Below are 14321 nucleotides of genomic sequence, written 5' to 3'. Positions count from 1 at the left end.
TGCAACAGTTCGTACAAACATTTTGAGTGGAGCGTGTTTGTTGATCTATGTATAGACAACGGATGAAGAAAAGAACTGTGAATGAGGTGGAAGACATGGAGAGGATGAACTGGACCCTGTGTTCCTATCGTCAGTTCACGTCACAGTTTCGTTGAATTTTGGTCGTGATTGCAATTCATATTTTGTCGATATCTGCATATCGGGTGAAAACCATGATGCCCTGAGTTCTTCTCTACATTTACTTTACACATTTAACCTTTTAAATTAATTTTTCATGATTTCTTAACTAATTGTATTTTAGCTAGTTGTTATCATGTCGTCAGCATCGATGAAGGAAGTTGAAGTAGTATCAAATCTCGAGCCGGTGACAAGCTGTTGGACATCCAAGCATCACCACAGAACATACAGGTTAGAGACTCGCCCCTTACGTAAAGGAGAATAAGCGGCGATCTATGCGATATCTGACGAGTGAGTACAATCGCGGTTCCGGTTCAGTTGTTTCGGGTAAAACAATTCGGATACATCGTTTAATATGGCACTCCTGCGTCATCGTAAATTACTGTCGCAGATGGCACGAGGACACCGGGACTCGACCATGGACCATCGGCAACGTGACAACTGAATGACTCATATTACTTGTTACACAAGGTAGCGAACTGATCCTCCGTCATCCCGGCATATAGTTATCGGAACATATACCACGACCATGGACACAGAGTGATGGACGCAGTATTATGCTACTTGGGACTGTCACCTGAGCTTCAATGGGAACAGTGATAATGATCGAAGGCATCATGTCTGCTGAAGCCTGCATAGACATTTTCGAGGACCACCTGTTCGTTCGTGTTTGATATCTGACCCAACGAGGTGGCATCTTCCAGCAGTGTAACTGTCCTTGTCACAAGACCAGAATCGTGCTACAATGGTTGAGAAGCAAGGAGATACGCCCACTCTGATGTCTGGTTCGCCAAATTTGCCTGATCTGAACCCGACATAACACATCCGGGAGACTAGCGAGCGCCAGGTCCAAGGGCGCAGACCACCGTAACTTACGTGATATACACTCCTGGAAATTGAAATAAGAACACCGTGAATTCATTGTCCCAGGAAGGGGACAGATCCAGAGATCTTGCTGGCCAGGAAGGTTGACTTACACCATTCGTCCCTCCATTCACGCCTGTCGCGACACCACTGGAGGCGGGCTGCACGATGTTGGAGCGTGAGCGGAAGACGGCCTAACGGTGTGCGAGACCGTAGCCCAGCTTCATGGAGACGGTTGCGAATGGTCCTCGCCGATACCCGAGGAGCAACAGTGTCCCTAATTTGCTGGGAAGTGGCGGTGCGGTCCCCTACGGCACTGCGTAGGATCCTACGGTCTTGGCGTGCATCCGTGCCTCGCTGCGGTCCGGTCCCAGGTCGACGGGCACGTGCACCTTCCGCCGACCACTGGCGACAACATCGATGTACTATGGAGACCTCACGCCCCACGTGTTGAGCAATTCGGCGGTACGTCCACCCGGCCTCCCGCATGCCCACTATACGCCCTCGCTCAAAGTCCGTCAACTGCACATACGGTTCACGTCCACGTTGTCGCGGCATGCTACCAGTGTTAAACACTGCGATGGAGCTCCGTATGCCACAGCAAACTGGCTGACACTGACGGCGGCGGTGCACAAATGTGCGCAGCTAGCGCCATTCGACGGCCAACACCGCGGTTCCTAGTGTGTCCGCTGTGCCGTGCGTGTGATCATTGCTTGTACAGCCCTCTCGCAGTGGTGGGTCTGACACACCGGTGTCAATGTGTTCTTTTTTCCATTTCCAGGAGTGTAGCTCCGGAAAGGTGTCAACGGCTTTTTGAATCCAGAATCGCTGCAATGTGTTTCAAAGGTGGACCAACACACTACGAAAATTATGGTTTCTGGCTTATCAGTGTAATTATTCGTAACTACCTAATCGTGTTGGGAAGTGCATGATGGGAAAAAGTGTGAAGAAATTCTGACTTTTTAAATGTCATCGCATCACCTGTGACTGGAACACGATCCGCTGTTCGCCTCGGCACTCATTCTGACGCAATCGCTAAATAAATGTCGTGTGGCTAGGGGCTCCCTTCGGGAAGACCGGCCGCCTGGTATAAGTCTTTATAGTTGACACCGCTTGCGTGTTGATTAGGATGAGACGTTGACAAGGACAACACAACGGCCAGTCCCTGAGCGGAGAAAAACCCTGACCTAGCCGGGAATCGAACCCCCCGCGCTGACCACTCAGCTATGGTAGCGGACGACTGAGTCACCTGAAAACTCTGTGTTGTGTAAAGGAAATAAAGAATTTCACGAGTTGATTTGGTTTCCTTTAGCACGATTTTCACTCACAATTAAAGCTTTCTAACTGTGAAACTGAATCATCCCCATCTTGAAATCTGTGAAAATTCACGAAGGTGGATAACACCAGTGGTAACAAAGCTTGGTAAAAGAGAATCAGTAGTCAGTATGTGAGAAAAGAGACTACTTTGCTTCAGTTGTTTGTGAAGATATACAATTACTTCCCTGTTTGTTTATAGTTTCCTTCCTTGTGTAATATTCCTTTCTTTCATACTTTAATATGCAATTTTATACTTCTATACTACACATTACACTACCCCACTACGTTTTGTGATTGAAGACCGATATACGTGTCATTAATTATGAGTAACATTTTTTGTGTTCTGTATTGAAACGTGTCCGAAATCTTTAGGTTAAAAATTGTTTTGACGCTAGAGAATTCTGAAGGAGACAAGCAGCTAGTGGTTGCAAATTTGTATTTAAGGCGGTATCGAGTTCTTCAAACAGCAATGCGTGTGACGCGTGATTTAAAAATTACTTATGTTTTCAGAACTAACAACTCCGGGCTACCTTGAACATGGCAACGCTACATTGAAAAACGGCGTACATTCGACTGAAATGTGTCAACTGAAGACTTTTAGTCTGTAAATGAGTCCGTGAAGATGTTATGGTACTTTATTTCTGAAGGTCTGTCTTGATCACGTAAACTGCACATTTCACAATTACTGGTTTCGGCCACTACCATCTACAAATCACAAATATATTCTGATGTAGTTATCAACGATAAAATCTTACTATGTACTTAGATGTATAGATTTTGACGTTAAAACCTACTTCATAACATTTTTTTGGTTTTACGATGGGAATGGCCGAAATCGGTAATTGTGAAAAAAACAGTTTATGTGACCAATGCAAGTATAGCGACTGATATGTATCCAAAGTCTAAAATACATGACTGCTTGTCGAATACAGAGTTATCCTCGTTACTGGAAATTGGAGACTTTCTTGCAATAAATGTTGCTGCTTAATGTATACAAAAAAGAAGTCACACTAACTAGAAGAAACGTATCGCCACAGAAATTTACGATTAAGTAAGTCGTTGAAGCCACATACGTGTGGCCTTGAGTCACGACAAAGAATTATTTGATAGTAAAATTTGTATAGATGGCGTTGTATGGTGTGGGAGAAGGTTCATCAGCAAGCATCCGTGAGTTTACGCATTAAATGTAAGCTTCGAAGAATACAGCCTGGAAGTACCAGCGGAACAAAAATGTCTACCCTATCGCAAACAGTGCTTTCAAATACAGAGGCGAAATAGTTTGAGCCCTGAGATGCGTTGAGACTGGAGTTCAGTTGTTACTAAAAGTTGTAAGTGGTTTATGTCAATAAAAAGCTAAATATTTTGGTCTGATAGTTCATCCTTTATAGTACTCGGCGTAGGATCCCCAACTCTCCGTATAACCTGGGCATCGCTGTTTCGGGATAATGGTACATAAATGTTCGCAACAACTAAAATTAAAACTAACAGAGGTACAGTACTGTCTGTGTAATTTTATCCTTGTTTTTTGGCCTATGTAACCGTTTTACATTGTTTATGCTATTGTTCTATCATCACTACTTCATAATGTTTGCAACAATCAGTAGGCTCGTAGTGCTCTGATTCCAAACAGTCCAAGCAGTTTCACGTAGAAGATTTCTGGCAAAATAGAAAACCCCTTCCACAGGAGAACATAGCCATCTACGATGATGGTTGGTCACCCACCAATTTTACTCCATCACATTTACAGACAACGATGGTACCTTCGCAGTTCATATAACCGTGAGATGCACTCACTCATCGAACAACCGCGCTCCGTAGGTGAACCTCAAAGACTACAAATCCCGGCTGCAGGTATTCTGTCTGCCACTAGTGAGCAATAGAAAGCTACCTTCTGAGTCACTAATCTTTTCACCAAAAATCCCCTGAAGTCCTTCTGTGTGAATCTGCATAGTACTGGACAACTGGACAGATGCGAAATAAATACTTCTTCGGCAGATTTCAGTGAAGAATTCATCAAGCGTTTGTCTGTAAGGCAATAATTTCAACCTGATGTGATATGAGTCGTTTCCTACGTCTCATTTCCTGATGAAGACCGAAATATACGCTACCTCTTGATCTACACATACATATGCGCTCCACAAGCAATTCTACAGCGCTCGGCAGGGAGAACTGGGTTGTGCGGAGGGAGGGGGAAATGATTGTCTCTTTTAATAAGCACACTAAATTTACTACCTTAATCTTTAAGTGACACTGGCAGTAAAACTGTTGGAAGCCTGTAATGTTATCTACATGTACTTTTTTTAACTATTCTTGTTTCATTCTGAGAATGGCACACGACCTATATCGACCCTTCACGGTCTTTATCAACGCGCTTTCGATTTTTTCGTTTTCCTTTAAGCTGACTTAACGACGTCTAATACCGCAATAGGCCGCGATAATGGTTTATCTTGTAGAGTCACACAAAAAATTATGTTTTTCATTCGCATTTCTTCCTACTACAGATTTCACATCAAAATTCCGTTTCATGCTGTTTCGTAGCATTAGCTACAGATTTTTAAACGATGTGAAAAGTTTACTATTAATGATATAAACTGATACTACTGGATTTGTCCCCTACACATCCATACTACTTTGTATCTACATCCTTTGGGGACAACTGCCATTCAGTACGTAACGTGAAAATTATTCCTCTTATTTTAATTCATAGCTGTAATTTTCAGCAGCTGTAGTATTATTTTTGTACGAAATATTTCAGACATCGGTTGCAAATAATTTTTTTATTATCTTTACCGATATCGACAAATTAATTTACAATACGTAAATTTCTGAACATACTATGACATCCTTCTACGAAGAAGGTATTGACTGTCTACTAAACTAAGCTTCTAAAGATAAATTAATATGTCGAAATGGGAAGGATAATAAAAAATTTATTTGCAGTTGATAACTAAAATTCTTCCTGAAAAATTATTTCCCTTTCTGCATTTAATTACACTCATCTGACGACAATAATATGCTTCAGATTAGAGGATAGTGACAGAATAACTTTAAATTAATAAGGTATTGCAGAGCCTGTATTGTTAAGAAGAACAAGGCATGTTATTTTTAACACAGGCATTGTAATATCTTAATAATCCGCCGATACCAAGCAGCGACTTTCAATTAAAATATCCTCCCAACCCCCCCCCCCCCCCCCATCTCCTGCACGGAAATTACATAATGTGTGTACGAGTACTAGTTGTGAGTAACGACACCATATGGAAGTATGGAAGTCTGGGTCTTGCACGGATAGCCAACGAAGTAAAGGCGACCGGAAAATCCAGGTTCGAGTCTCGGTCCTTGATAAATTTTCTCTGTCGTCATCCACTTATACAGCTTATGGTTGTAAGTATTCGCACCTGAGAATACATTTCATGATTCTGCCCGCATCATATTAATCGTTAAGGGAAGTGTAGAGTACCTTCGTATGTTGAACATTCGCCGTGAAGTATAACTTAATGGATTCTGTTGGTCATTCTTCTGGTCGCTCACATATTTAAGGAGAAATTTCATACGATTGTTCGTCAATATCAGTAGACAGTTTGATGCAAACTAGGAAAACGAAATTTATCTGTCGACATATTTCAGTTGTTTGGAAGATATCTTTTTTTAAAAAAGGTAAATTGTGATTCAAAAGAGCGTCCTTTCCAGAATATAGACAAATTGACATGATATCATTTAACTACAATACGGCGATCTGATCCTAGAACCATTGACACCTATAATAAAGCTGTGGTGTTGAGGTGGAACGTAGATGTAGCCGTGGTGTAGGGACTTGACGAACCGAAAGAATCATAGGCTGTCTCATTCGGTACGAGATAGGTTGATTTCAGAAGCCTCTTTCCACTAATTCTTGATTGATTTTGAGAAGTTCGGAGGAAGATGGTGAAGATTAAAAGAAGAGATTCGTGGTTAGCATTGGGTTTACTCAGCACGCGAACAGAAGTAACATGCTAAACATATTGTAGTAGGATTAGATTAGATTAGTACTTGTTCCATAGATCATGAATACGACACTTCGTAATGATGTGGAATGTGCCAGGTTAATAAAAGGTGTCTATACAAGATATTACATTACACAAAATATTACATGAAACTCTTTTTTATTTTTATTTTTTTTATTTTTTGGTGGGGGGGGGGGGTGTTTGAGGAACTAAGCCACTTACTATATCCAAAAATTCATCTAATGAGTAGAAGGACTTGCCATTATGAAATTCTTTTAATTTCTTTTTAAATGCAATATGACTCTCTGTCAGACTTTTGATGCTATTAGGTAAGTGACCGAACACTTTTGTGGCAGCTTTTTATTTACCCCCTTCTGAGCCAAAGTTAGATTTAATCTTGAGTAGCGAAGATCATCCTTTCTCCTAGTGTTGTAGCCACGTACACTGTTATTATTTTTGAATTCGTTCGGATTGTTAATAACAAATTTCATAAGTGAATATATATATATATTGTGAGGCTACAGCGAAGATCTCTAGCTCTTTAAATAAGTGTCTGCAGGATGATCTTCGATGAGCTCCAGCAATTATTCTGATCACACGCTTTTGTGCAATGAACACTCTTTTACTCAATGATGGGCTATCCCAGAATATGATGCCACACGAAAGCAGAGACTGAAAATAGGCGTGGTAAGTTAATTTACTCAGATATATATCGCCAAAATTTGCAATGACCCTAATACCATAGGTAGCTGAACTCAAACGTTTCAGCAGTGTTTTTTTTTCCAGTTCAGTTCCTCATCAATGCATGCATCTAGAAATTTTGAATATTCTACCTTAGCTACCAATTTCTGATCGAAGTCTATATTTATTAACGGTGTCATTCCATTTATTGTGTGGAACTGTATACACTGTGTTTTGTCAAAGTCAAAGCTCTATAAGAGCTGTGTTGTCCATCCTTTTTCCCACTGATCCTTCGCTCCAACACTAGCAAACTACTTCCCCCAAAATGAGTTTTCTACAGCGATCACGACGCTAAAACGACAGATTACTGTACGCATTTAGTTCGGAGACCGCAGTCGTAACTTCGCGGATACTTACATACGACGTGAAAATGTGAAGATAGTTCTGGATTCTACGGATGTGTGTTGAAAATCGTTCTTCCATCGACTGGAGTAGGAAAGGGTCAAAGTGAGTCTGGTTTACCAGTACTCTCGACCACATACCGGTCGGTGACTTGCGCAATTCAAATGTAGCCGAACCATTTTCCATAATTCTACAGAAAGTTCTTTCGAGGAATTAATGTAGGTTGATTCTTACAAAGAAGAAGACAACAATCAGCCACTATCATTACCGCTATTTATTTAAGTAAATAGCGCCGTAACCGGTTTCGAACTTACAAGTTCATCATCAGACGGCGGTTCACAAGATTTACAAGATGCACTTTACATAATCGTCAGTTTTCAATTTTTATTCTGACGATTATGTAAAGTGCATCTTGTTAATCTTGTGAACAGCCGTCTGATGATGAACTTGTCAGTTCGAAACCGGTTACGGCGCTATTTACTTAAATAAATAGCAGTAATAATAGTGGCTGGTTGCTGTCTTCTTCTTTGTAAGAATCAACCTACATTAGCTGTACACAGCCACGGTCTCACCATGTCAGTTTTAGACAAAATAGCATCTTACGAGGAAGTTCTTCATAGGCTACAACCTCTGGATAATTTCGACGGCTGGTCACATGTTCATTTGCTTATCTCTTAAAGTCATCTGTATCTACATCTAAACTCTTTAAGCTGCTTTATGATGTGAGGTGGAAGGTACTTGTAGTACTATTATCTTCTCCCCCACCCTTCCCCTCCCTGCTCTATTCATGAGTGGAGAGTGGGAAAGAGGGCTGTCGATTAGTTTCCGGATTTTTCTTGTCATGTTCATTTCACGAGACGTAAGTGTAAGAAAGTAACGTGTTAAGCGACTCGTCTTGGAACGAACGCTCTCGGAATTGCAAAAATTAACTTCTCCGTGATGCACAACGTCTCTACTGTAGCATCTACTAGTGGAGTCTGTTGAGTATCTCGTTAACTCTCTCACGCTTACTAAGCGAGACCGACTCGCATCACGTCGCTCTTCATCTGATTTTCTTTATCGCTTCTATTAATCCATCCTGTTACGATCTTTCATTGGTGAGCAATACCACTCCTCTCGTGAAAATAGCATTTCCTTAAGATTCTTACAGCCTCAATCTAATAGCTGCTTTTGATACTATTGGTTTTATATGCTCAATCCACTTCAGAACGCTCTGAACGGTTCCTCCTACGAATTTTACCGTCGTTACCTTTTGCACAGATTAACCACCAATAGAATAATCAAACATTAATGGATCGCCGAATAATGCGCAGTACGTTGTACATTTACATTCAGCATCAAACGCCGGCGCCTGCACCGATCGTTTGTGCCCTGCAAGTCTTCTTACATTTCGCTACAGTCTTGTGGCGACGCAACCTCCCTATAGACAACAGCACAACAGCAATCAGACTCGAGGGGATTCCGATGTACTGCATATATCTACTGACAACTCTGTGACACTCCGCTGTAATATTGCCGAAATCAGTTTTACATCTATCGATTTCATTCCGTTAAGGACATGCTGAGCTCCATCTCCTGGGACGTCCTGAATTCAGTGATAAATCTGGTCACCCACCCGGTAAATATCTGTTTTGGATTTCTTTTTAAGTTGTAATCCACTGCGTCGACAGTAGACATTTTCATCTGCGGCACCAAAAGCCTTTAAAAACTCCATTGGACTGCGACAAGTCTCCACAATTTACATCTGGCATAGTCTAAAGCTTAAAACGGTCAATTTTAGAAATAATCGACATATGGTATAGACCTTTCTATTCTTTAAGGAGGGTAGGACGTGAAACGGGCCGACTTGGAGCAGGAAGGCACCACAGGACATTTTAATTTCCACTGTCTGTACTTTTACAAGTAAATTCATAAAATTTTGTCAGCATGACCAGGAAGGGTTCAGGATTCACACTCGTAACAGCGAAAGTTCAAAAACATAGCAAAATTTTTTTTTTACATGTGAAATTTCATCTTTTTTCATTTACTATTGGCTGCATTTGTTGCTATAGGTACACTTTTCTTCATCACTAAGAGAGACTGTTCGATGAATTTTGCACAGCACAGAAACCATACTTACAGATGTCTGAAACTGTAGAATCTATTTAATTTATGAAAAATGAAAGAGGTGTTACGTTATAAACTTCATGTTTAGAAAAAAATCAAATTTTGTAGTTAATTATGTCAATTTATACCACAGTTTTTTATAGATTTGGAAAATTCTAGAGTTTCATACACCTGTAAATATGGGTTGTATGCTGTGCAAAATTCATCAAAGAATCTCTCTTACTTGTGAAGAAAAATGTACCTATAGCAACAAATGCAGCCAACAGTAAGCAAAAAAATGATGAAATTTCCTATAAAAAAAAATTATTTGTGTTTTTGCACTTCCACTGTTATGAGCGTGAATCCGTCCTGGTCATGCTGAAAACGTTTTACGAATTTATTTGTAAAAGTATAGACAGTAGAAAATAAACTATCCTGTGGTGCCTCTCCTGCTCCAAGTCGGCCCGTTTGACGTCCTACCCGCCTTAAACCCCGCTAGATGACACATACGTTGTCGAGCTAGTTACAGAGCATTATAAAATTTGTACCATATTTTGGAAATATATGTGAAAATGTATTTTGTTCACTGGTCGATAGTGCATAATTCATGTACTGCAGAATCCTCAAAAATTTCGTCCTCATGTGGAAACATCGAATGTGGTAAGTCTTCGGAGGGTTTTTTTGCTGTGTGTAGCAATGGCAGCCAGGTACACAGGATCGCCAGTGTGGCTGCGCGGCTTGGCCCCCCTCTGTGTAGGCTACTCACCGTGGCAGGCGGCTAGCGCGGCCAGCAGCAGGGCGGCGGCGGGCAGGCGCGCCGTCCCCGGCGGCGGCGTCGCGGCGGCCGGCGTCGGCCTCATGGTCCGCGGCGCGCGCTGCCACTGCGCCTGCGTCTGCGGCGGCCGCCCATCGCGCACTCACTGCAGCCTCCTGTGCCGCCGCCCGCTGCCTCCTCTCGCCGCTGGAGCCGCCGCGACGCCAGCGCGCCCCCTGCGCCGCGGTGGACCCGCGTACTAGCCGCGCTGCGCGGGACACCTACCTCAGCGGCGCGACAGTTCCTGCGGTGTCGCTTTGGAGAGACGCGTAACAGCTGCTGACATTGTGGCGTGAGTGGGTTGAAGCGCAAGAGAGCGCCCCACCTATTTATTTATTCATTTGTTTTATTATTTATTTTATTTATTGCAATCAAGATTTAGGAAACAGGTTTTAAATTGTATGACATTTCCAGGGGCAGATGACGACTCTGACCACAATCTACTGGTTATGAACTGTAAATTAAAACTGAAGAAACTGCAAAAAGGTGGGAATTCAAGGAGATGGGACCTGGATAAACTAAAAGAACCAGAGGTTGTACAGGGTTTCAGGGAGAGCATAAGGGAACAATTGACAGGAATGGGGGAAAGAAATACAGTAGAAGAAGAATGGGTAGCTTTGAGGGATGAAATAGTGAAGGCAGCAAAGGATCGAACAGGTAAAAAGACGAGGGCTAGTATAAGCCCTTGGGTAACAGAAGAAATATTGAATTTAATTGATGAAAGGGGAAAATATAAAAATGCAGTAAATGAAGCAGGCAAAAAGGAATACAAACGTCTCAAAAATGAGATCGACAGGAAGTGCAACCTGGCTAAGCAGGGATACTTCGAGGACAAATGTAAGGATGTAGAGGATTATCTCACTAGAGGTAAGATAGATACTGCCTACAGGAAAATTAAAGACACCTTTGGAGAAAGTAGAACCACTTGTATGAATATCAAGAGCTCAGATGTAAACCCAGTTCTAAGCAAAGAAGGGAAAGCAGAAAGGTAGAGGGAGTATATAGAGGGCCTATACAAGGGCGATGTACTTGAGGACAGTATTATGGAAATGGAAGAGGATGTAGATGAAGATGAAATCGGAGATACGATGCTGCGTGAAGAGTTTGACAGAGCACCGAAAGACCTGAGTCGAAACAAGACCCCGGGAGAAGACAACTTTCCATTAGAACTACTGACAGCCTTGGGAGAGCCAGTCATGGCAAAACTACTATCTGGTGAGCAAGACGTATGAGACAGGCAAAATGCCCTCACACTTCAAGAAGAATATAATAATTCCAATCCCAAAGAAAGCAGATGTGAAAATTACCGAACTATCATTTTAATAAATCACGGCTGCAAAATGCTAACGCCAATTCTTTACAGACGACTGGAAAAACTCATAGAAGCCGACCTCGGGGAAGATCAGTTTCGATTCCGTAGAAATGTTGGAACACGTGAGGCAATACTGACCCTACGACTTATCTTAGAAGAAAGATTAAGGAAAGGCAAACCTACGTTTCTAGCATTTGTCGACTTAGAGAAAGCTTTTGACAATGTTGACTGGAATATTTGCTTTTAAATTCTGAAGGTGACAGGGGTAAAATACAGGGAGCGAAAGGCTATTTACAATTTGTACAGAAAGCAGATGGCAGTTATAAAAGTCGAGGGACATGAAAGGGAAGCATAGGTAGGGAACTGAGTGAGACAGGGTTGTAGCCTCTCCCCGTTGCTATTCAATCTGTATATTGAGCAAGCAATAAAGTAAACGAGAGAAAAGTTTGGAGTAGGTATTAAAATCCATGGAGAAGAAATTAAAACTTTGAGGTTCGTTGATGACATTTTAATTCTGTCAGAGACAATAAAGGACCTGGAAGAGCAGCTGAACGGAATGGATAGTGTCTTGAAAGGAGGTTATAACATGAACATCAACAAAATCAAAACGAGGATAATGGAATATAGTCGAATTAAGTCAGGTGACGCTGAGGGAATTAGATTAGGAAATGAGACATTTAAAGTAGTAAAAGAGTTTTGTTATTTGGGAAACAAAATAACTGAAGATGGTTGAAGTAGAGAGGATATAAAATGTAGACTGGCAATGGCAAGGAAAGCGTTTCTGAAGAAGAGAAATTTCTTAACATCGAGTATAGATTTAAGTGTCAGTAAGTCGTTTATGAGAGTATTTGTATGGAAGTGAAACATGGACGATAAATAGTTCGGACAAGAAGACAATAGAAACTTTCGAAATGTGGTGCTACAGAAGAATGCTGAAGATTAGATGGGTAGATCACATAACTAATGAGGAGGAGGTATTGAATAGAATTGGGGAGAAGAGGAGTTTGTTGCACAACTTCACTAGAAGAAGGGATCGATTGGTAGGGCATGTGTTGAGGCATCAACGGATCACCAATTTAGTATTGGCGGGCAGCGTGGAGGGTAAAAATCGTAGAGGGAGTCCAAGAGATGAATACACTAAGCACATTCAGAAGGATGCAGGCTGCAGTAGGTACTGGGAGATGAAGTAGCTTCACAGAATAGAGTAGCATGGAGAGCTGCATCAAACCAGTCTCAGGACTGAAAAAAACAAAAAAAGGTAAAGTAATCGTGGGGAAATTTGTAATAAAGAACGGACTTAAGCAGGGAGATGCCCTGTCTCCGCTACTTTTTAATTTAGTCCTAGAATATATTGTACGAATGGCAGCAGATAATTCAGAGGGTATGGAGTTAAATGGAAATGTTGAGATATTAGGGTATGCAGATGATCTAAACACCATTAGGGATAGAAAAGAATATCTAACAGCAAATGCGAATGCGTTAATCGAGGCTAGTGAAGTTGTAGGTCTAAGAATATGTGAAGACAAAACTAAATACCTGATTACTACTACAATGGCAACAGCAGTAGGTCAGGAAATGTTAAGAGTTGGAGACATGCAGTTTGAAAAAGTGAACACATATAAGTACCTAGGCGTGGACATCACTTCGAGAAATGAGATTTAATCCGAACTGAAAAAGAGATTGCGGGCGGGAAATGCGTGCTACTTCTCACTGAATACTTTCAACACGGATGTTGTCTAGGAATTTAAAGATTAGAATATACAGAGCTGTTATTCTAACAGTTATGCTGTATGAATGTGAGACGTGGTCTCTCACTGTGCAAAACGAAAAGCCATTTTGAGTATTTGAAAACAAAATTTTGAGGAAACTTTTAGGATCAAAAAGGGATGACATTAGCGGAGAGTGGCGAAAACTGCATAACGAAGAGGTTCACGAACTCTATTCAAGCCTGACATAATCAGTATTATTAAATCACGTAGGTTGCGATGGGCGGGTCACGTAGCTCGAATAGATGAGGCCAGGGCAGCGCGCAGAGTACTGGTAGGGCACTTAAAGGAAAACGTCCTGTGGGGAGACCGAGGCGTAGAAGGGAGGACAATACGAAGGCTGATTTGAGGAGCCTAGGTATTGAAGGTGAATCGAAGGAAGTAGCCCAAGACAGGGACAGATGGTGAAAATACGTTGCTGCGGTAATGGACTCTCGAATCCGGTATGACCAGTGAGTGTGTGTGTATGTGTGTGAGTATTTATTTTACCTGGCAACACAACAAGCTTATGCTCAGAAAGCCACGTGACGCTGTGTTCCGGAGGTCCTTCTGGTACCACTATCTGATCTACCCCATTCCGCCTTCCAACTGCAAACTGCACTTGGAAAAATAACTATCGTCAAATCTCCGTATTAGGTCCATTTTCTCGAATTTCCTCTCCTGCGCCAATCTCTTCATCTCAGACTAGCACTTGCAAACAACATCCTTGCTGGATGTATCCCCATCTCTGTCTTCCTCTACAGTCTAGTACTTTAGTAATAATTCGCAGATGTCTTTACATATGTCTTCAATTCTCGCCTGTTCCGTTTTTCCCACAGTTAATGTTTTACTCTCATACAATGCTGTGCTCCAAACATACACTACTGGGCATTAAAATTGCTACACGACGAAGATGACGTGCTACAGACGCGAAATTTAAC

At 41.7% G+C, this 14321-nt stretch overlaps 1 protein-coding gene across 1 annotated transcript in view; it reads right to left on the bottom strand.

Annotated features, from left to right (window-relative positions):
- LOC126316749 (lachesin-like) overlaps positions 1 to 10465 on the bottom strand; it is a 607630-nt gene extending 597165 nt beyond the window's left edge. Inside the window, exon 1 of the mRNA XM_049992876.1 lies at positions 10276 to 10465. Coding sequence (XP_049848833.1) covers positions 10276 to 10369 — 94 coding nt within the window. The 5' untranslated portion in view covers positions 10370 to 10465. The remainder of the gene's footprint in view (positions 1 to 10275) is intronic.
- Between the last annotated feature and the right edge of the window lie 3856 nt (positions 10466 to 14321).

Source organism: Schistocerca gregaria, chromosome 1 (assembly GCF_023897955.1).
Source record: "Schistocerca gregaria isolate iqSchGreg1 chromosome 1, iqSchGreg1.2, whole genome shotgun sequence".
NCBI lineage: Eukaryota > Metazoa > Arthropoda > Insecta > Orthoptera > Acrididae > Schistocerca > Schistocerca gregaria.
This window is presented reverse-complemented; position numbering and strand designations above follow the sequence as displayed.